The sequence below is a fragment of the Sorex araneus genome, chromosome 10 (genome assembly GCF_027595985.1).
Source record: "Sorex araneus isolate mSorAra2 chromosome 10, mSorAra2.pri, whole genome shotgun sequence".
NCBI lineage: Eukaryota > Metazoa > Chordata > Mammalia > Eulipotyphla > Soricidae > Sorex > Sorex araneus.
Window position 1 is genome coordinate 17,877,612 of NC_073311.1, and position 23,108 is coordinate 17,900,719.

The 23,108-nt window shown below is 40.3% G+C and overlaps 1 protein-coding gene and 1 non-coding gene across 2 annotated transcripts; both read left to right on the forward strand.

Annotated features, from left to right (window-relative positions):
• The first annotated feature begins 5,661 nt into the window (after window positions 1-5,661).
• On the forward strand, window positions 5,662-23,023 carry GLIPR1 (GLI pathogenesis related 1). Its single transcript, XM_004602814.2, has 6 exons — window positions 5,662-5,930; window positions 8,767-9,006; window positions 16,258-16,373; window positions 19,909-19,994; window positions 22,144-22,170; window positions 22,269-23,023. Exons 1-6 carry the CDS (start codon window positions 5,745-5,747, stop codon window positions 22,421-22,423), a joined length of 810 nt encoding a protein of 269 aa, XP_004602871.2. The 5' UTR covers window positions 5,662-5,744; the 3' UTR covers window positions 22,424-23,023.
• On the forward strand, window positions 6,781-6,939 carry LOC129399243 (U1 spliceosomal RNA). The gene has a single exon (XR_008627014.1). It is a non-coding gene; the product is annotated as a U1 spliceosomal RNA (small nuclear RNA).
• Window positions 23,024-23,108: the final 85 nt, after the last annotated feature.

The window sequence follows — 23,108 nt, forward strand, 5'->3', positions numbered from 1 at the left end:
ATGTAGGAATATTGGCACTGTGGTTGTGGATATTGTATGATAAAATGTACTCCTAAATTTTATAATAATTTATACTCATAAAATTAATTACCTCAATTAAAAATAATTTTTATTAAGGAGCTGTGATTTACAAATTTGTTCAGAAGAGGTGAATCTGTTGGTATGAATCAACACCAACTCCACCACAAACTCCATTCCCTTCCACCAAAGTCTCCAGGTTTCCTCCCAGACCCCAGTCTGCCTCCTAAACAGGCATATTTTTGGTTTTGTTTTTTTTTTTTTGCTTTTTGGGTCACACCCAGCAATGCACAGGGATTACTCCTGGCTCTGTGCTCAGGAATCACCCCTGGCGGTGCTCAGGGGACCATATGGGATGCTGGGAATTGAACCCAGGTCAGCTGTGTGCAAGGCAAATGCCATACCCGCTGTGCTATTGCTCCAGCCCCAACAGGCATATTTTTAAGTTTGGTTATTGTAGGTTAGGTTGCACACTTATAGAATTGTTGGAACTGTGGCTTATATATATATATATATATATACATATATATATACATAGATACATACACATATATATGTATGTATGTATATATATCCGCAAATATCTCATCTCTACAAAACTGGTGTAGCTATAGGGGGAATAGAACATAATTCACGGGGTTGGAGAGATAGTATACAAGGCAGGGCACTTTACTTGTATGTAGCTGACCAAGGTTCGATTTCAATAGTCTGTAAGGTGCCTTGCACACAGCTAACCCCAGTTCTATCCCCCAGCACCACATACAATCAGTGCAGCAGCAGCAGGAATAATCCCTGAGCACAGAGCCAAGAGTAAGCCCTGAGCACTTCTAAATATATCCCATCCTCAAAAAAGACCCCAAAAACCTGTCACCCCTGAATTCCGTACATGTTTGAAACCACCCAGCTAGAGAAAAATAAAAAAAATGTAATGCAGGGGCTTAGGAGATAGTACAGAAGGTAGGGCACATGACCTGTAGAAGCTGATTCGGGTTCAGTCCCCAAACCCTATAAAGTCCCCTAAGCCTGCCATGGATGATCCCTGGGTACAGAGTCAGGCAGAAGTTGGGTGTGACCCAAAAGCACACAAACAAAAAAAGTAATGCAGAGACAATTTCTTCATGCTGTAGCACTGTTGTAGCACTGTTGTCCTGTTGTTCATTGATTTGCTCGAGCGGGCACCAGGAACGTCTCCATTGTGAGACGTTGTTGTTACTGTTGTTGTTACTGTTTTTGGCATATTGAATACGCCATGGGTAGCTTGCCAAGCTCTGCCATGCGGGCGGGATACTCTCCGTAGCTTGCTGGGCTCTCTGAGAGGGATGGAGGAATCCAACCCAGGTTGGCCACATGCAAGGCAAATGCTGTACCCGCTCTGCTACTGCTCCAGTCCTTCTTCATGCTACTTATTTTAAAATCAATGTCTTGGAAGTTTATGAAGAGAGGCGACATCACCAATTTACAGAAGGCTAATTCTGACTGCTTGGAGGAGACTACCTTGTAGGAATAAGGAGCAAAAGCAAGGATATTACTCAGGAAGCCACTGGAACAATCTAGATGAGAGCTAAAGAGAGTTGAAGAGTGATGAGAAAAGATGAATTTGGGATCTATTTCAAAGACAAAGTCAACCAGGTTACTAATGAAGTGAGTAATGTAAATAATGAGTGAATGAAAAATCAAGGATGACTCCCGGATTTTGGTCAGGGAATTTAGAAGACTGAGTTGTAATGTACTAACATGTTGAAGATCATGGGTGGAGATAATGAGAAACAGCTGAATAAGGGTGGGCAGGTGGGTGGGAGCTCCAGCCTACAAGTAATAACAGAAAATCATGAGTATAGTGATTAGGACATACTTTCATAGGAAATAGGGGTTTCCAGTTGAATCCAAACACAATTCTTGACATACCTATGTGTCCTTGGTCAAAATCCTATTTTCATGAAAACTGGGGTGTCTCCTAAAGCTGAGAAGGCTGGCTGTATGAATCTTATGAACAACTTTATAAGTCACAGTTTTTCAATTAAAAAATCATTTTAATTGAGGCAACTCATTTGATAAGAGGATAAAATATCAAAATTTTAGTACATTTTATCTGTACATGCTGAGCTTGACCTAGTAGAAAATTCTTTGCCCTTAACTATGAGTATATTCCATGGATTTAATTCTTAATCTAAAATCTGTAGGAAAGTATAGGCTGGAGCGATAGCACAGCGGGTAGGGCGTTTGCCTTGCACGCGGCCGACCCGGGTTCGAATCCCAGCATCCCATATGGTCCCCTGCGCACCGCCAGGGGTAATTCCTGAGTGAAGAGCCAGGAGTCACCCCTGTGCATCGGGTGTGACCCAAAAAACAAAATAAATAAATAAATAAACAAAACATATCTGGGCATTGAGTACTACTTTCATATTTATCCTGACAACTCACCTCCTTTATGAAACAGAAGCCACACAAGAGAAAAAGGCCATAAAAGTAACATCAAGTATTGGCAGAAATCAGATTTATTCATAAGATAATTTTTTAAAAACCCTTGAGCAGCCTTTTGTGGATGATCCTTCTCAATTGTGTTGTCCTATGACAGGTAGGTATGGGCAAGCTATAAGATATGTGTTACTATACTAATATGATGTGATTGTAACTGCTTGGAGAAGAAATTACTGCACTGATTAATTTGTATTTTTCCTAGAAAGGAGTTGTAAGTAGCAAGAGTATCAAAAAATGATTGTTTCTTTAAGACTAAGAAAGTAAAACATCACATGGCAGAATATTTAATAAAAGAAAAAGATTCTTTTATTTATTAATAAAATAAAAAGATTCTTTTATTTACAGTCAATTATATTTATGCTACATTATACAAATAAAATCAACTTAGTACTGCGAATTATACATAACTCCAACTTTACTAATGCTAAGCAAAAACATTAAAGTAAAAATAAACTTTACCCAAGAAATGTTTTTTTTTTTGAGGCAATTACATATTGAAATACTTCTTCAGTTTTTGAGAAAAGAAATAGATTATAAATGTAAAAGCTTATAAGTATTACAGCTTAAGTGTATTGTATTATATTAAATAAAATATCAATACTCCTGCATTGTACATAATTTTAGAAGAAATTTGTTTGTTTTTTAGTCGGAGCATTTCTTGGACCAATGTTTGTATGGAGGATATCTTTGCATGTGTTTGTTGCCATTTTCCATCTAACTTGCCTAAATTGTTTAAAAATTAATAAAAAACCTGGTTGTACAGAAATAATTCTATCCATTTCTAAAATGAAAAAATAAATTAGTTAGATGTACCTTCACTGTAGCACTGTCGTCTCGTTGTTCATCGATTTGCTTGCGTGGGCACCAGTAACATCTCCATTGTGAGATTTATTGCTATTGTTTTTGGCATATCAAATACTCCACAGGTAGCTTGCCAGGCTACCCAAGTTAGCTGCTTGCAGGGCAAATTACCTACTTCCAGTACAGTCACTCCACCTGTTATTAATTTTCTAAATAGGAGAAACATGGGGAAAGTCATGGAGAATCGTTGGTACTTCAGTGATGGTGAAGTATAGTGACATTTTATACTGAAAGCAGGAGCATTGACACTATTGTAACCATGTCACCTTAAGTACAATAACATCACTTCTTTTTAAAAGTTGTGCTCTTAACCAGTAGTGGATTTTCAATAAAACAGACCCTGTATTAAAATCCTACTAGTGCCATAGTTTTAGTTGTTATTTAATTCATAGTAGGGAGTAATTCAGTTTTTCTGAGTAGCTCCCGTATTACATTTGGTATACATATAATTAAACTTTTCTTTTTCTCCTATAAACCTGTCTTTGTATTATAGACAAGAACCTAGAAACATAGAGAAAAATTTATTCTTCCCCTACAGTTGTCTCTTCTTGGTAAACAAGTTGCACCCAACCAGAAGAGGAGATTCCTATCCTAGATACGAATATTATAGATCTAATAGAAAGGAATGTTCATGTAAATTAATCAGACTGAACAAAATTTGAAGCTACATAAGTATTTTTTAAGTTCATTGTGTGATAACAATACATCTATGCTATCATTCTATAATATTTTTCTTAATAACCTCCACTAGAAATATTCCATACCTCCATTTTATTCTCCTTCTCCTATTTTTTAAAACACTACTAATTTATTAGTGGACTGGAGTGATAGCACAGTGGGTAGTGCATTTGCCTTGCATGCGGCCTACCTGGGTTCAATTCTTCTGTCCCTCTCGGAGAGCCCAGCAATCTACTGAGAGTATCCCGCCTGCACGGCGGCAGAGCCTGGCAAGCTATCTGTGGCATATTCCATATGCCAAAAACAGTATAACAACAAGTCTCATAATGGAGACGTTACTGATGCCCGCTCCAGCAAATCGATGAACAACAGGAGGACAGTGCTACAGTGCTACTAATTTATTAAACTAGATCCCATCTGGGACTGGAGAGATAGTACAATGGGTAGGGCTCTTGCTTTGAATGCAGCCTAAATGAGTTTAATCCCCAGCATCACATATAGTCACTGACACAGGCAGGAGTAACCTCTCTGGGTGTGAACAAACAAATTAAAACCTTCTTATAACTACCTATCACCTTTATGACAAAATCCAAACCACTAACAGGATGCAGAGATCTCTCTGACTTGTTTGCCTCTCCCCTGTTCTCTGTTCACACACACACACACACACACACACACACACACACACATCGTTTTGCCTCCCTCCCACCACCCCTCCCTCATTTCCTCTCTCTCCCCACACCCTCCCCTTCTCTCTCACTCCCCACCCACCTTTCAAACACTCTGAATTCTGAGAAAGCAGCTACCATGCTTTCTAGCAGCTCTGATAGTTGAAATCATCTCTGTATCTGTGTGGCACTTTCCAGAGAGCTCTGAGGAGATATACCCCTCTCCACTGCCCCACCCCCCACCCCCCAAGTAGAAAAGAATGATTCATATGGGCAGAAGGAAGTGAAGGAGTGAAAAGGCAAATCAAGTGGGGCAAGGTCACCTCCCCTTAGGGGACAGCAGGACAGATCCTTTCAGCTATCTCCTTGATGCTTACGGGGAAATTCCAGATTGACTGGTTTTAGCTCAAATTCCAGGAGCTAGGAAACCAAAATTGAGTTAGATATCAGTCTTTTTGGGCGATGCCGGTTCCTAGGGTCCCCTTCACGCATTGAGGTTTCCATCTTACCAAGTTGGCAGGTTTCGCTTCACAGTTAGCTCAGCAATCCCGGTGTCTCCGGCCCCTTTTTACTTGATCCATCTCTATCGGATGAATGGGAACCTGACCACAGCCTGCAGGAAGCCAGGCTAAAGCATCCTTCCCCTTCAGGCCTGGTCTTCTCTTCCTCTTCCCGATTGTCAGACTGTCAGCCCTGGGGGCCTAATCACCACTAACTCACAGCACAGAGTCACAGTGGAGCAGCGCCTGTGCTTTTATCTCAGATTACCAAACTGAGTTCACCCAGCAGGAATTTGATGTGTTGTAATAGGTGCTGTGTCACCGAAAACCACTCAAAGAAAAAAAAAAGAAGAAGAAACAAGATTAGGAGCCCAAGATGAGCCACACACCATATATGGAGAAAGCCACCTCTGCAGAGCAGGGAGCAGCGAGTTTCTGCTTTCTGTTTCCTCAAAGCTGCAAATGCCCGGGGTGCGTGAAGCACGGGCTCCAGCGCCAGCTCCCAGCCTGCAGCCGCTCTGGATCTCAGCCTTCAGGCTCCATGCCAGGCAGACCCAGCCTGCAAAGCACGCTGGCGTGCACCTCCTGGCTGGTCTGCCTAGCCTTCAGTCAGCCATACACCAAAAATACACTGCCAGACATTGAAGATGTCATCAAAGACTGTGTTCATGTTCACAACAAATTCCGCTCAGAGGTCAGCCCACCAGCCAAGGATATGCAGTACATGGTAAGCGAACCTCGCTTTATTTGTGGCACCAAAGAGTCGAAAACAGCTAACGTGGTGATGGAAATCCTTCGTAGCCCTGCGTGATTTCCCCGCCATGGTGATTGATGAGTAGAGTTGACTCACAGGCTGTGGTTCAGCTCAGCTCTGCCTGTAACGCTGTGATCAGAGAACACGCAAACACATTTTGCTTCTGCTTGAGATGTTTCCTTTCCTCTGCCTATAGAAAAATGTGGCTCTATTTTTTGTCTGTCTGGTAACTGTGAGGATCTTTCTTTTTTATTGTTTTGTCTTTTAAACTTATTGCTGTTGTTCCAGCAGAGTATTCCCTTTTCCAAGAAGGTAAGCATGCATCTTTTGAGTTAGTTAGGCTTAGATTTGAATCCCAGCAATGCAGTGCTAAGCTCTTACCTTTCTAGATTTTAACTGCACCGTAGCACTGTCGTCCTGTTGTTCAACGATTTGCTCAAGCGGGCAACAGTAACATCTCCATTGTGAGACTTGTTATTGTTTTGGGCATATTGAATACAACACAGGCAGCTTGCCAGGCTCTGCCATGCAGGTGGGATACTCTCGGTAGCTTGTCGGGCTCTCCTAGAGGGATGGAGGAATCGAATCCAGGTGAGCCAGGTGAGTGATAGCACAGCAGGTAGATAGCGCCCTACCTGCTGTGCTATCACTCCAGCCCTGATTTTTACTAAATAATGAAAATATATGAAACATGGCACAAAGATTTGGCACATAAATTCCTTCATTGAAATGTCGGTCTGTGTCCCTCTCTCGATACTAAATTCTCTGAGAATGTGGCCTATTCAGTGTCTGCAAACAAGGCTTATATAGAGATGCACATGCAATCCTTACCTAGCAGGGAGCCGCCATGATCACGAAGGTGGTTTTCCCAGGGTGGAACTTATCCATTGCACTTGGGATGTGCTGACCCCTGAGATTTCCCCAAATGTGGGAAACTCGACTGTATAATTTGTGATAGTCGGGGACTGCATTCTATCCCTGATAGAAACAGAATAAAAAAGAGAAAGAGAGATACACATGCAGGGTGGTTCCTTGTCTTTCCTCATTCACAATCTGCACTTTGCTCCCTGCATTCACATTGTTGTAGAACAGGTTCTTCAATTTTCTTTTTTTAAATTTGAAAGCAACTTTAGTTCTAAATGTATACAGTAACCCAGTTCAATTATCAACCTATTTAAGGTTTTGGGGAAAATTACTTACTTTTAGACACAACTTTTTCCCTCCATCTTTTTTTTTTTATAATTTTGAATCACCGAGATATACACAGTTACAAAGTTGTACATGTTTGGATTTCCGTCATAGTATATTTCAATATCCATCCCTTCACTATGTACATTTCCCACCACCAATGTCCCCAGTTTCCCTCCTACCACCATCCTCATCCCCACCCTCTCCCAGCCTACCTTGATAGCAGGCACTTTCCTTCCTTTTCCTCTCTCTCTTCTCTCTCTCTCTCTCTCTCTCTCTCTCTCTCTCTCTCTCTCTCTCTGCATTATGGTTTGCAATACAGTTTATCAATGTATACGCCTTGACCTATTTTTAGCACTAAGTTCTTGACCGGACTGATCATTTCCAACTATTATTGTTACAGTGCTTTCTTCTCTATCCCAATACCCTTCCCTCGTCCCTCCACTTTGGCAAATTTCCATCTGTGGGCCAGTATTCCAGGCTCTTGTTTCTACTGTCCATGGGTATTAGTCTCATTTTTTTTTAATATACCACAGACGAGTGTAATCGTTTTGTATCTATATCATTCCTTTTGACTCATTTCATTCAGCATGATACTCTCTCCATGTCCATCCATTTATAAGAAATTTTTATGACTGTTTTTCCTGGTGGTTGTGTAGTATTCTATTGTACAGATGTACCATAGTTTCTTTATCTAGTTGTCTGTTCTCAGGCAATCAGGTTGTTTCCAGATTTGGGCTATTGTGAATAGTGCTGCAATGAACATAGAACTAAAGATGGATTTCTGCTGTGTGTTTGGGGTGACTCTGAGAATATATTCCTAGAAGTGTATGGAATATATGGGTTGTATGGAAGCTCAATTTCTAGCTTTTTGAGAAACGACTATACTGTTTTCCCCAAAGGCTGGACCAGTTGGCATGCTCACCAATGAATGAGAGTTCCTTTCTTCTTGCATCCACACCAGCACTGGTTGTTCTTGTTCTTTTTGATGTGTGCCAGTCTCTGTTGTGTGAGATAATATCTCATTATTATATTGATTTGCATCTCTCTGATAATAAATGATGTAGAATTTTTTTCATGTGCCTTTGACTATTTGCATTTCTTCTTTGAGGAAATTTCTTTTAATTTTTTCCCCATTTTTTGATGGAATTGGTATTTTTTTTTCCTGTGAAGTTCTACTAGTGCCTTATATAACTTTGATAGTAACTCCTTTTCAGATGGGTATTGGGTAAATAATTTTTCTCATTCCATGAGCTGTCTTTGTATCTTGGTCACATTTCTTTTGGGGTGCAGAAGTATCTTAGTTTAGGATAGTCCCATTTGTTTATCTTTGCGTCTACATGCTTGGTCATTGGATTTTCTTCTTTGAAGATGCCCTTCGCTTCAATATTATGGAGGGTTCTGACTATGTTTTCTTCCAGGTACCTTCTGGACTCAGGTGGATTGAGATCTCTAATCCATTTTGATCTGACTTTTGTGACTGGCATTAGAAAGATGTCTGAGTTCTTTTTTTTTTTCCCGCATATAGCCACTCAGTTTTCCCAGCACTTCTTGTAGAAGAGACTTTCCTTGCCCCATAGGGCTCTTTCTACACTTCATTGTTGTACACTTTATTTTTCAGACATGGGATCCACAACTAGCCCAAATTTCAAAAAGATGGGCAAGAAACTGTCAGTTTCAACATAACCCAAGGTTAGGCCAACATCTGCACCCAAATTTTACTGCTCTGGGAGAAAACATCTGGACAGGGACTGTCTCCAACTTTTCTGTGTCATCAGCCATCACAAGCTGGTACAATGAAGTAAAAGACTATGACTTCAAGACTCGGAGATGTCGCAGTGTCTGTGGCCATTACACTCAGGTAAGAATCTTCCCTATATTATCTTGAAACTATCTTTTCAAATATGAGAAGAAAAATCAAAACCTGCTTTTATAAAAATACATACCAAGCAAGGCTACAAAGGAGCAAAATGATGCTTTGAGCCAAGAAGTGGAATTTCTGGGTCAGATGGAAGCTCAATATTTAGTTTTTTAGATGTCCCATACTATTTCATAAAGAGACTGAAATAGTAGACATTCCTACACCAGTGAATGTGGGTTCCCTCTCCCTCCCATCCACAGTAACACTGGTTGCATTTCTTCTTTTTGATGTGTGCAAATTTCACTGGTGTGAAGTGTTAGCTCGTAGTGTTGAAGTTGAATTTTATCAAACACCATGCTGGGTAAGTGTTATAAGACTCTGAGTTTAGCTAGTCCAGAGCAGAATCCTAAATCTCAGTGTCAGATAGTACCTTCCATGATGATACTTTACTGGAGCGAGCAACAGCAGTGAAGCGGGAGAGAGGAACAGAGCAGAGGAGCAGGAAATAAGGTGCCTCATAGAAAACGACTCCTGACCTGCTTAGGCGATTCCCTTCTGCTCTAGTTTCCCGTCTGATGCAATTCAGAGAAACTAACAAAGTGCTCTGTTAGCAAAGAGGACAAAATCATGTATCTGATCTAAGGGAGACAGGATACTTAGAAGTTGTTCACAGAGCAGAAGTCCGGTATGTTAGTTTGAATAAGCTGAGCAAGAACATACTTGCTGGAATAGAAAATGAAGATAACTCTAGGCAAAGCGAACTTGATGAAGATGTACAGTCTGTATGAATGAGCTGGTACTTGAAAGGGGATAACAAGTGGGTCAGCAAGCCAGCTACACAGACACCAGATTATTAAAGTGATAGCAAACTCTTGAACCACAAGGGTGAAGTAAGGAGCTGGAGCAATAGCACAGCGGGTAAGGCCTTTGCCTTCCACAAGGCCGACCCAAGTTCAATTCCCAGCATCTCATGGTCCCCTGAGTACGGCCAGTGTAATTCCTGAGTGCAGAGGCAGGAGTAAGCCCTGTGCATCACCGGGTGTTACCCCAAAAAAAGCAAAAAGAAAAAAAGGGTGAAGTAATAATCCAATGTATGAGTTTTGTGGAAGAATATAAATATATTGGTATGGAAGATTCTTTATGTAATTAGTTTTATTTTTACTGAGTTCAAGTATGAACTATTTGAAATAGTTAAATACATGAAGGCACTTTGTTGCCCTATTCACAGCCTGAAGTATATACTCTGTGCGTGTGTGTGTGTGTGTGTGTGTGTGTGTGTGTGTGTGTGTGTGTGTGGTCTCCTCTAAATAAAATGATTTTAGTTCAAAATAAACAGGTAGTGCAACTCAAGAGCTCAGGTTTGCTTGTGCTTGGAATGCCCACTAGGTGGCAATATTGATCAATTTTGGTTCCAATGCCTATAAGCACCTCAATCCATGTGCCTTACCATTTGGTGAGTCAGCTAAACTAACTCAGAACTAAAAGGTAGGAAAGTTGGAAGAGACTTTAAATTAAAAGGGAGTGACAATGGATTCCTTAGATACAATGTTGTTTGTCACAAGTTCTAGAATCCTTGTAGGTTCTATCTGATTAAGTTCATTAGGTTAGACTCATTGCATTCAAAATGAATTCAGTTCATTGGCTGGATTATTGATTTGCTATGAGGTTAACCTGATGTTGCAGGCAAAGTACTATCCTGGAACTATCTTGGCACTAAGTTATTCTCATAATGAATAGGCTCCTATTATTTGTAATTATGATTGTTATTTTCCAAATTTTAAAAATTGGGAAAAAATAAGCATAATAGAAACCTGACACTCTTTAATGTTTCAAAATGTTAAGGGGCAAGACAACTGTTTGGGGGAGTTTGTTTTGGGTTTTGAAGGGAGCACACCTGGTATTGCTCAGGAACTACTTCTAGAACATTGCTCAGGGATCAATCCTCGTGGCTCTGGGGGGAATCGTGCAGGGCCAGGGGTTGAACACATTTGTGAATGTGTAGATACCACCCTACACTTGAACGGCTTCAGACTGCATCCGTGTGGGAAAGGGGGGCCTGGAGAGAGTGCAGAAAGGGCACTGCCTTCTGCACGTGTGACCCATTTCCGTCCCTGGCACCCCATATGGTCCCCTCAGAAGTGATTCCTAAGTTCAGAGCAAGGAATAAGCCCTGAGCACTTCCAAACATGATCAAAAAAGGTCAAAATATACCTACAAAATTGGTATTTTTATCCACATTGAATAGACAAGGAAGATAAACCAAAACTCTAGCGTATTGCTGGGCTAGTATATGATTTTTTGCTGGTCCAGAGTTCACAAGTTTAACACAGAACCTAAATTAAAAAGAAAAAATTAAAGAAATTTAAAGAAATCAACTTGAGTGAATACATTGCAAGATAATCCATTCAGTAAAAGGACTACCTAGCAATGAAAGGAATGACTATCAATGAATTCAGTAACATGATGAATCTCAAACACATGGTGAGAGAAAGAAGAGCCTAAAAACCTAGATGCTGTTTCAGTTTACATAACACATTGAAAGAAAAGCAAAGTGATAAGGACAAAAAATAATCATAATTTCTAGGGACTGGAGGTGAGGTTGGGGTTGAGTATAAAAACAGGACAGTAAACTTTTGGAAGTGATGGAAATGTCTAGATCTTGAATATGGTGGAGTGATAGCACAGCGGTAGGGCGTTTGCCTTTCATGCGGCCAACCCGTGTTCGATTCCTTTGCCCCTTCCGGAGAGCCCAGCAAGCTACTGAGAGTATTGTACCTGCACGGCAGAGCCTGGCAAGCTACCCGTGGCGTATTGAATTTGCCAAAAACAGTAACAAATAAGTCTCACAATAAAGATACGTTTCTGGTGCCCACTCCAACAAATCGATGAGCAACGGGATGACGGTGACAGTGACATAGTTTGGGCCAAATGCTTACATAAGTTTATACTTTCAAATTTTTGTCACTGTTATTGAGCCCAGCAAGCTACCAAGAGTATCCTGCCCGCACAGCAGAACCTGGCAAGCTGTATTCGATATGCCAAAAACAGTAACAAGTCTCACATGGAGATGTTAACTGGTGCCCGCTTGAGCAAATTGATGAACAACGGGACGACAGTGCTACAGTGCAGTGCTACAGTTATTGAGGGAATCTCTCTCTGGGTCTACAGGCTCCCTCAATACCATTGGTGCTCTGGAGCCTATGTAGTGACAGGGATGACCAAGCCCAGGTCCTCATACACACTACCCATATGTTTTACTACTTGAGCCACATCCCAGGCCTCACATCTATATGCTTTTGTCAAAATTTATACAAGGGGACAGTTCTGAAAGATATATTTCACTCTATGGTTGTTATAATCTGATTTTAATAAAGAGAAAACCAGAAAAATAAATACTATCATTTTCACACACTTGGATGAAACAGAGCACTGGGTTGTCCACATGCAAGGCAGTTACTAGAGATACAACAATATGTGAAAAAATAAAATCTCAAGTATCAAAAGACCCAAGATATAAAATGAACTAAGACAATTGAAAAGAAATACGGTTAACCTCTGCACACATTTGAGAGCATAAGAATTACCTAAAGAACCAAATGAGAGAGAAAGAGAGAGAGAGAGAGAGAGAGAGAGAGAGAGAGAGAGAGAGAGAGAGAGAGAGAGAGAGAGGAGAGAGAGAGGAGAGAGAGAAGGAAAGTATCTGTTATAGAGATAGAGAGACAAGAGGAATTGGCAGGAGGGTAACTAGGGACATTGGTGGTGGGAAATGTGCACTCGTGGAGGGATGAGTCTTGGAAAGTTATATAGCCTGATCCCAACCAGGAACAGCTTTATAACTGTATCTCATTGTGTTCAATTAAAAAAAACAAATAAATATTCAAATACAGATTTCCAAGAAGATTTCAATGACTCTGACTCAGCAGAACTGAGAGGCCTAGAAATCTGCATTTTACATGAAGCCCTCCTAGTGAAAGTACTTTGAAATGCAATACATAGAAATCAATAGATTTTTTTAATTCAGGAAACATTGGAAAGGATAAATAAAAAGGTTCTATCTGAGATCTTTTAAACCTTAATTTTAGTTTAGCTTAGGAAAGATGATTGGATAATTAGTTTGCTGACTGTAAGAAAGACAAAAATCACGCAATTTGCTAATGCATGGATGGTATCATACCAAGTGAAGCCGGCAGGAGAGGGACAGATACAGAATGACCTCCTCCCTAAACAGGGCATAAAGAGGCATAGTAGAGCCATAATAAATGGCCCAATGCAGCAGAATCTGTGAATTGACCTACAGAACTTAGCTTATTGTGATGGGGTCAGGGAAAGACACTGGCACAATGGTGGAGGGAGGGAAAGGGACACTGGTGGAGCGTGTGATGTGGGGATCTTCTTTGCAAGAAACCCTATCACTGGCAGTATTGTAAGTCACTGTGACTAAAAGAAAAGTTTTAAAAAGATGGTTACAATAGCGACTAAAGCATAGGGGATTGGCAGACGAATTTACTGCAGCCAGCACCTCCAAGTGTCCAAGACCCCCCACCATTGTCCCCCTGCCATCTGCCACTTTTCTAAAGCCAGGCTCTTTCTTACCAGGCACTCACTTCCGGGGTTTCCTAAGTGATTTCTGGCCATGAAGTGCAGAGGAAAGGTTCCTTCCTTGGAAGCGCATCACCCTACCTTCAACCTCAGGGAAACCTCCTCTCATTTTATACTGTCTTCCCTGGGAAGAGCTTTTTGTTGAGGTATTTATCAGACGAAACTCCACATCTACGCTGGCCTCAAAGGTGGCTCTCAAAGGTGCTGGAAGGCTCTCAAAGGTGCTGCCCTCTGCTGGAGGACACTCAGAATGCAGCTCCCTCATCACATCACTAACATCACATCCTCATCCTCACATCACATCCTCACTCATCACATCACATCCTCAGAGTCCTCACCTTCACAAGCTCAAACCCTTAGGTAAGAGTCATGACTAGGTGTATCTACAGTTTGGGAATACATCTACTGGCTTCTCTTCAAGTTTCCTTTGCATAGTTCTTGTCATAGAATTCCTGACAGCCATGCACACGCAATTCAATCTTATTTATTTTTGTTTCAGATTTTTGAAGACAGGTTTAACTCCACCTTTAACTCTTATTTTTACTTTACTTTTTTACATTTTCTTTTGTGTGTCATTTAAATAGCCTGAATCATGAGAATACAACAGAGAAGGAGGTCTTTACAGATGTTTGAGAACCTGCAGGTTTGAGAATAAATTCAAGTTCTGTTCCATGTGATGAGGATGGGGTGTCCCATTCTCCCTTCACTTCACCCTCTTCCATTCATTTAGCTCCCAACTCCCTTCCCAGAGAGGTCCTCAAGCTGCTAAGGCTTCTCACTAAGAAGCTGGTCCCATAACTTTCTCTGAGCATGCAGTGAGGGGGTCCAGTATACACAGTGAATGGACCCAGGGTCTTACTTACTGGGTGGTTCCAGTTGCTGCCGAGACCACTCCTGTTACGGCTGGAGTTTTGTAAGTGTAAATTCAGTTGACTGGCATGAACTCTCTAGACCATTGCCCCATCACTGTCAGAAAGGGGCTCTTTTTTTTCTTTTAACAATTTTTATACATTTTATTTTCATAAAGTAGTTCACAATAGTTTACTACAGATGACATTCAAACACCCACCCAACCAGGGAGCATCTTCCCACCACAATAAGAGGGAAGTGTGTGAAGGTTGTTGTATTTCATTCTGGGGCCATGTAAGCCTGTATACAGAACACAAGCAAGTATATTAAAACCAAACACATGTGTGCTACTTTAGGTACATTGGTATAAGAGGTCGCGTGGCTGCAAATGCGGCTGCTCGCTCCAGGAAATAACTGCATTGCTCTCTTCTGGGAGCTTTATTGTATAGTCTCTGAATCTTGGCTGTTGATGAGATTACATGGCACCGGGTAGGCAGTTTGTGGGTGTGGCTGCCAAGCTACTGGAAAATGGAGGATCTACGTGGAGGAGGCCCAGTTGCAATCCGAGCAGGCTTGGAGATCTCAGCCCCGGGTCCCGCACACCTGGGTTCCTCTGTTGGTTCCTTCATGGGTGAAGGTCATCCAAGCGTGTGGAGAGTGGCCTTGAGCATGGCTGTGACTGGGTTCTGGAGATTTTCGGCTGCTGAGTTCTGCTTGGGGTGGGGAGGGAAACTCACCAGGTGAAAACAGCCTGGTGCGGGGGTGGAGAAAGGGGCTCTTGAGGAAGTCGAAAATCCAGCCAGGAAAAGCTGCCCTTGATACAGAACACATACCAGCTCCAAACCAGTTGGTTGCCCTGGGGGCAAGAGAGGCTTGGCCTAGAAAAGATGGAGTGCAGAGACCCACTGGGTTCCGCCCTGCTGGGGCTGCTGCCCCAGGGGTTCCTACTTGCTTGAGCAAACAGTGGCAGGACAGAAGCTTGTGCAAGGGCACCTGGCCCTGCAGCTTGACTCTGTAGAATGTTCCAGACCTGGAGTTGGCAGCTGGGGACCCGTGGCAACTGAGTGTCCACCATCAATGGTTCCCAGTGGCCGGAGCTCAGCTTGGAGCCCGACAACACTGCGTTACTGATGTTCTTCACCCATACAATGGCCTCCAGGTCCTTGATGGACTCAGACTCTGAGCTGGCCAGTGCCGGGGCCCAAGCTGCTCTCCCACCTCGAGTCATCAAGGGTCTCAGTGGCCACACAAGGTTGGGGATTGGTCAACAATGCAATCCTGCCCAGACACTGTGCTCGAATTCTTTACTTTACTCTTGGTCTCTGTGATCTAATCTAATTCCATGTTTTTCAGATTTATATCTCTAGCCTTGATCTAGCCTCGGAAGTGGGAGATTTTTCCCACCGTGAAGCCAATCTTCCTTTGGATGGACTCATCTCATAGGCGGCCCAGCACAGACTCCTTTATCAAAAGGGCCAGGCCCACTTCCTCCTTCACTGGGTACCCCCAGGTTGCAAATGTGCTTAGGCCCATAACTTCAACTTGATTTTTCTCATTCCCTTTTGTTCCACACTTAGAGACTAATCCTTCCAGCATTTCACAGAGTGGATGATAATGGCCTAACAGGTTTCATAGCCTTGGGTGCAATTGGGGCACACTTTACTTAGCAAATTCAGAGCACAAACACTACCCTGATGTGTTCTCCCATAGAGCAAATATACCACATGATATTCATGAAGACTTAATCATATGCAAATGTACATTTTATTCATTTGATCATTAAAAATCCTTTTTTTCTTTCAGGTTGTCTGGGCAGATAGTTTCAAAGTTGGCTGTGCAGTACAATATTGTCCTACAGTTACTATTCGCTCAAAGCAGATTAACAATGCAGCACATTTTATATGCAACTATGGACCTGCGTAAGTGCACAGATCATTCTTTTGCTAAATATTTAAAATTAAGTACTTTGAAAATATTTTTATTATTAATGAATATGGATAATAAAAAAGCATAGAAACAAAATAATATCTACCCTTAATTCACATACTTGGACTGGAGCGATAGCACAGTGGGTAGGGCGGTTGCCTTGCACATGGCTGACCCGGGTTCAATTCCTTCGTCCCTCTCAGAGAACCTGGCAAGCTACTGACTGTATCCCGCCCACACAGCAGAACCTGGCAAGCTCCCCGTGGCATATGCGATATGCCAAAAATAGTAACAAGTCTCACAATGGAGACATTACTGGTGCCCGCTTGAGCAAATTGATGAACAACCTGAGGACAGTGACAGTGACAATTCACATACTCAGATATTTACTCAAAAACATTCTGTATATTTTTCCTTTTTGCATGATTGTGTTTGTATGGACTGGAGCGATAGGGCATTCGCCTCACACGAGGCCAACCGGCTTTGATTCCTCTGCCCCTCTCGGAGAACCCAGCAAGCTACTGAGAGAATCTCGCCTGCACGACAGAGCCTGGCAAGCTCCCCTTGGCGTATTCGATATGCCAAAAACAGTAACAACAAGTCTCACAATGGAGACGTTACTGGTGCCCGCTCAAGCAAATCGATGAGCAACGGAATGACAGTGACAGTGACAGTGACAATGACAGTTGTATATAGCCTTCATAAATGTCATTGACACATACTAACGATTGAAATATCTATAGGAACTAGATTAATTAGATATCATAGTACCACAAAGTAGTAGGATTAATGTTGCTTTATTGGTCTATTAAAATATGGCATTTCTTTTTTACAATTTATCAAAACAAGAGTAACTGAATTAAACACAATTACAAAGTTTATTTTATTTACACATATTTTTCCTTCCTTCTGCCTTCTAGGGACTTTTTTTCCTCTATGCAAAAAGTCAAAGACTTCCATTCCACATAATTTCAACTCCACTATATTCCCCAGTATTGCAGGCATTTCTTCAGGAGGGATATTTCATTCCCCAATTATAGTAACTGCAAGATTTGGAATCAGACATTCAGCAGTTTTCCAATCCAGGATATATTTGGTTAAGGGACATACCTGACAATGCTCAGGGGTTACTCTTAGCTCTGCACTCAAGAATTACTCTGTGCAGTGCTCAGGAAGCCATATGGGATACTCTAGATAGGACTTGAATGCAAGTATCAGCTGTACTGTGGCTCTCTCTTTTGGCTGCTCCCAGTCTCTCTGATCTGCATGATCTGCATTATCCAAAGTAGAGACACAAGTCTTTCCACCTCATTCCTGGGCCAGCTGAACAGGGTAATGTGCGGTAGATCTTCACTCAGAGTGGATTAGTGAGATGTCCAATGAGGATCAGATACTACAGATCCTAAGTACTCTAGTCACCATGTTGGGATTCCTCACTATTTCTGGAAAAAAAAAAATCTCATTCCTTCTCTATAATCTAAGAGTTCCAATCCTTTTTTCCTTTAGACAATCAGGGTAAAACCCAAAGCTTCTGTTTCTTTATTATAACCAATAGTACTTGGAATGGTTTTAACCATTCTCATTAAACAATTCTGTATTTCCAAGAACATGTTTCTCCCAAGATAAATCCTGCATTTCCTTAGAACTCACCACTCCTTTGTTTTTTCAGCTTGTTTTTGAAGTATAAAATTTCCCCTCCACTTTTTGGAATACATAATTGAGGAACAAAGTGGTATAAATTTTTATTAAAAACATTTTAGAATATAAAAGTCAGTGAGTACTGTGCTTTTTAGCAATGAAACTGTCGATGACTAATGTCCACTTGGGACATCTTTTATGATAACTGCTGTCAGAATCTCTTATTTGGCCATTTTCCATTATGTAAAGTAAGCACAAGGTTAAATTTAATTTCTTAAACAATCATTTAGAATCAAATGTGATTAGAACATATGGGTTGGAAACAAGGTGTTAATATGCCTCAAATAAAGAAATTCTTAACTTCTATGGTAAACTCTTATTGAAATAACATTTTATTATGAAGTTTTGGTACACAGTATATTAGTCCACATTAGCACTTTGCAAATAAAGCAGTAGATATTTTTGTATCCCACTTCAATTGCTGCAGATTCCACACAAGTTTTTTCTTCACTGCTTTGAAATTACTGGATTAAATGCCTTGATTTAAGAGGAGCACATATTAATACATCAAACACCACGAATGTTACTTTGGAGGGATCACACCATGTGGTGCTCAAGGCTCACTCCTGGTGGGCTCAGGGGACCACATGGGGTGCCAGGAATTAAACCAAGGCAAGCTATGTCCAAAGCAAAACCACCGTACCATTGCTCTGGCTTCACAATTATTTACTTTTAAAACAATTTTGAGAAATATCCCATCAGATCCACCAGGAGGCTGAAGGATCCTAATAGTACACAGGAGTTAAAAATTTTTCAAAAGCCTCACTCCACCTGCTTTACATGCAGGAGGCATAGATTCAATTCCAGGAACCACATAGTCCCCTGAGTACTTTGCTGGGAGTAGCCTCTGAGCACTGCTGGATGGATCTCTCAAAATAAAATTTAGAAAACAAACTTCCAAAAGTTAACTGCTATGGCACTTTAAGTAAGTTTACAGTCTTTCGTCATACCAAAATTCACCGGATTTTTATTACTTGGTTATTCACTTTCTAGGGTGACCTTAATTAAGTGCCTTAATCAAGTGCCTTAGTCCCTAGAAGTAAAATAGAGATAACCTTCCTTACTGGAATTGCTGTGCAGATCAACTATTTTGTTCAAAAATGCTTACAACAGTTACTAGCCTATGGACAGTATTCTTACTTATCTTTTATGGGAAAACAAATTGCATAGTTGAAATTCTCCCACATCTCATGTTACTGTGGTGGGGGAGCCTCTTACCCTTGTCAGATGTGTCCTTGCCAATAATAACTATGGTGGCTTGTTGGACTAAGGAGAGTAAGTAATTATGGGTCATGAGTTTTCTGAGTGTTGTTTTAGATGTAACTATTGGTTAATCGAGGCAAACTTTATATCAAATATTGTAATTTTTTTCAAGTTGCTTAATATCTAAGAAATCTTAGCTTTCCTGTCTACATATGCTAGATCACTGTATCACTATCACTGTCATCCCGTTGCTCACCGATTTGCTCGAGTGGGTGCCAGTAATGTTCTTTCGTCCCTGTCATGTTCAGGGTCAGGGGAATGAGGCCCATAATTGTTACTGTTTTTGGCATATTGAATATGCCACGGATAGCCTGCCAGTCTCTTCCAGGTATATGCTAGTTATATGCTAGATATAAAATGTCTCCTTCCTTAGTTGTCATAATTAAATGATTTGGACAAGAAACCATAGAAAATGAGCCTTGCAAATATTAGCAACTGCATTTGTTTTCATCTCTCTATATTTCAAACCTTTCTGTGAAAAACTATACCTGGATTTAGTGGATTGAAGGAAAACTACAATTGAAAAGAAAGATCTCTTTTAATGGACAACTTTCTTCTACTTTATAGAGGAAATTATCCAACTTGGCCTTATAAGAAAGGGTCTACTTGTAGTGCCTGCCACAAAAATGACATGTGTTTGGACAATCTCTGTGGTAAGTAATATGAAAACTTTACTGATAATGCAATGTGATCAAAACCAAATTCCTAGTATCTACAAAACTAGATCACAAAATTTGTTTTGTGCTAAAAGCTATTTTCAGGAAATTCCACAACAGTCACCAAACCAAATGGCATATGATTCCAGGAATAAATATATTTTAAAGATAAATTTTAAAAAGCAATTCATATCCTTTTATTTACTTCCAACCTGCAAAATAACCAAAGAAATGGTATGTTGGAAACTGTGGACCTAACATTAGCCAATTTCTGCAAGATAAAAAAAACAAGGTTAACAACAAAAATCCAAATTCTGTAATACTGCCTGCATAAAGAACTCAAAGCTAGATCTTAATTTGGAAAACTTAATTTGTGAAATTAAGCTGCAACATGGTAACTTTTATTAGTAAGATAGCCACTTAATGAATATCAGTGAAGGTCAAAGATGGAAAAATAAAACCAATGATGAGAACAGTTATTTTTTCTTTTTAGGTCACACCCAGCGATACTCAGGAATTACTCCTGGTGGTGCATGGGGGACCATATGGGACGCTGGGAATTGAACCCGGGTTGGCCGTATGCAAGGCAAATGCCCTACCTGCTGTACTATTGATCCAGCCCCAAGACAGTTATTTTAAACTAAAAGTAACACTTAATGTTACTAGATAATTGTACTACAATTATATACAATAATTGTCTCACTGAACTCCAAATAAATAGGAATTGTCTATAATTTCTATAAATACATAGAAATTAGAAACATAGAAATTCAAATATGGATAAATTTTGGATATAAATTTGGATGTAAATTTCATATATACAATGTGCCTAATCTGGACAAATACTATTTTGAGCACATTTATTAAAAGTCACTTTCCTTTAAAAATCCCAATATGGGCTGGGAAGATAGCACAGTGGGTAGGGTGCTTGCCTTGCATGCAGCTGACCAGGGTTCAATCCCTGACACCCCAAATGGTCCCCCAACCCTGCCAGAAGTGATTCCTGAGCATAGAGCCAGGAATAAACCTGGAACACTGCTAGGTGTGGCCCAAAAAGAAAAAAAAGATTCTGGGTAAAAAATACCATCACCAGACACTATCAAAAAAATTCTGTCACTTCAAAGCTTTTCACTTTGGCAATCCAGTCTTAGGATGACCTCTCATCTTGTGGGACAAAATCCAAACACAAAGGCTAAGGTCCAGTGACAAGAAGCCCTGAACTCTTAAAAAAGATTAAGGAAAAATGCTTACATAAATGAAGGATCTAGTTATGGGAGGGAAAAAAATGCATTTAACAGATTCCTTCCGAAAGATTATAATGAGTACTGGAAGAAAGTAACTCTTCTTGGTTCTTTAGAAGTTATTAGCATTTCAGCAAATACCCATGGAAGCCAAACAGGACAATTTTGTAAAACATGCTGAGCATATGGTATGGCAAGATGATTTTAGTTAGTGCACAGATGTACATATTGAACTTAGGAAATATGTAAAAGAAAAATGTAACAGCACAATATATCCTTGATTTCATGTTAAGGAAGAGGCAACAAACAGCAGCATCATGCTAAGTTACCATAGACAAGACCAATCACTGGTTCAATCTGAGAACTCCTTGCTAGTTACCAATCCAGCAATTGCTGAACTGGTGTAGAAAACAGATCTAAGAAAAATATCCAAATGGGGAACTTTCTTGCTAAGGCTCTGGTCAAAATCTGCAAGAAAGACTACGGAAAAAGAATTATGACTTTATGAGAGTCAAATACCCACGGACAAGAGGCCACAGTCATTTATTACTGACAAATCAAAATGCTATCATTCTTATAGAAAAACTTACTTTCAAAAAAATATTTCAGTAAATGACATTACTACTAATATTGTAAAATTCCAATAATTTCATTTTAATTGGATTGTCTGCTAGTTATGGTATATGATTTTCCATTTATAGTAATGGTATATAGTCAATCAAATGTATAATGTGCATGTAAAAAGCGTTTAAAACAATGCTCGTATACAAATTCTTGAATATGCTCCGAAAATCATTATAATAAAGCATAAAGGCACAGTTAATGGTCATAACTGGACACTTGCTTTTTAAAATGCGCGTCTCACCAATACCTACTCTAAATTTTTTTTTCTTTTGACTTTACAGCCAACCCCCAGCGAGATAAAGTTTCACGTATGTATAGAAAGCTTAAATATTTTCATCAAATCCTATGTGAAGTGACTGCACCGTAAGAAATAACATTTAAGAGGATATTTTTGTTTGTTCCACAGGTTACTACTCTCTTAAGTTTCCGGACTGGCCGATATATTCACGGAACAGATACACATCTCTATTTCTCATCATTAATCCACCAATTATAATACTGAGTGTTATAATTACCATTTTTGTGAAGCACAAATACCCTCATTTAACTCTTTTGGGCTAATAAATCCAGAAAAAAGAACGTCATTCCTGTGGAAATTTTCTGTACTTATAAAAGTGCTCTATTTCAACATCTCAGAAGGAAAAAAAAAAATGTTACCACAAATCCTGAAAGAAACTTCACAGAATGAACTCTACTTTTCACTTCTTTCTTTCTTTTATGGGCTCCACCCAGTAGTACTCGGAGCTAACCTTTGGCTCTGTGCTCTGTGTTCACACCTGGCAGGGCTCTGGGGAACGTATGATGTGCTGGGGATCAAATGCAGGTTGGCTGCATTGAAGGCAGGCGACCTACTTTCTACTTTTCTATCAGTCTGCCACAGCTGGGACCCCACTAAATAACCTAGTCTCTACTTGAAACTTGTCAAACCAGTATACTCGACATAGGTGATTCTACACGCCACTGGCAGCCCTGTGGAACTGTGTTACACAACTTGCTGCATTCCACATCCCCTGTCTTGTCTCCCCTGCTCTCCTGGCAACATGATTTCTTTCTTTTGGGTTACCTTTCCCCAGACTCGGAATAGAAGCAATTAAGGGACTTACGAGAACTTGTTTTGTTTTTGCTTACAGAGTATATAATCTTAGAACAAAATACTGAGATTACAGAAGTATAAACTGAAATGTTTCCTTATTATTTTTGACCGTAAGGACATTCAAAATTGACGTTTTATCCAAAACTAGATGTT

Coding starts and splice junctions, on each gene's coding strand:
- GLIPR1 (XM_004602814.2), top strand. CDS start 5,745: ATGCCAGGCAGACCCAGCCTGCAAAGCACGCTGGCGTGCACCTCCTGG. Junction 5,931..8,766: donor CCAAGGATATGCAGTACATG/GTAAGCGAACCT, acceptor TTTATTTTTCAG/ACATGGGATCCACAACTAGC. Junction 22,171..22,268: donor CCAGCGAGATAAAGTTTCAC/GTATGTATAGAA, acceptor TTTGTTCCACAG/GTTACTACTCTCTTAAGTTT.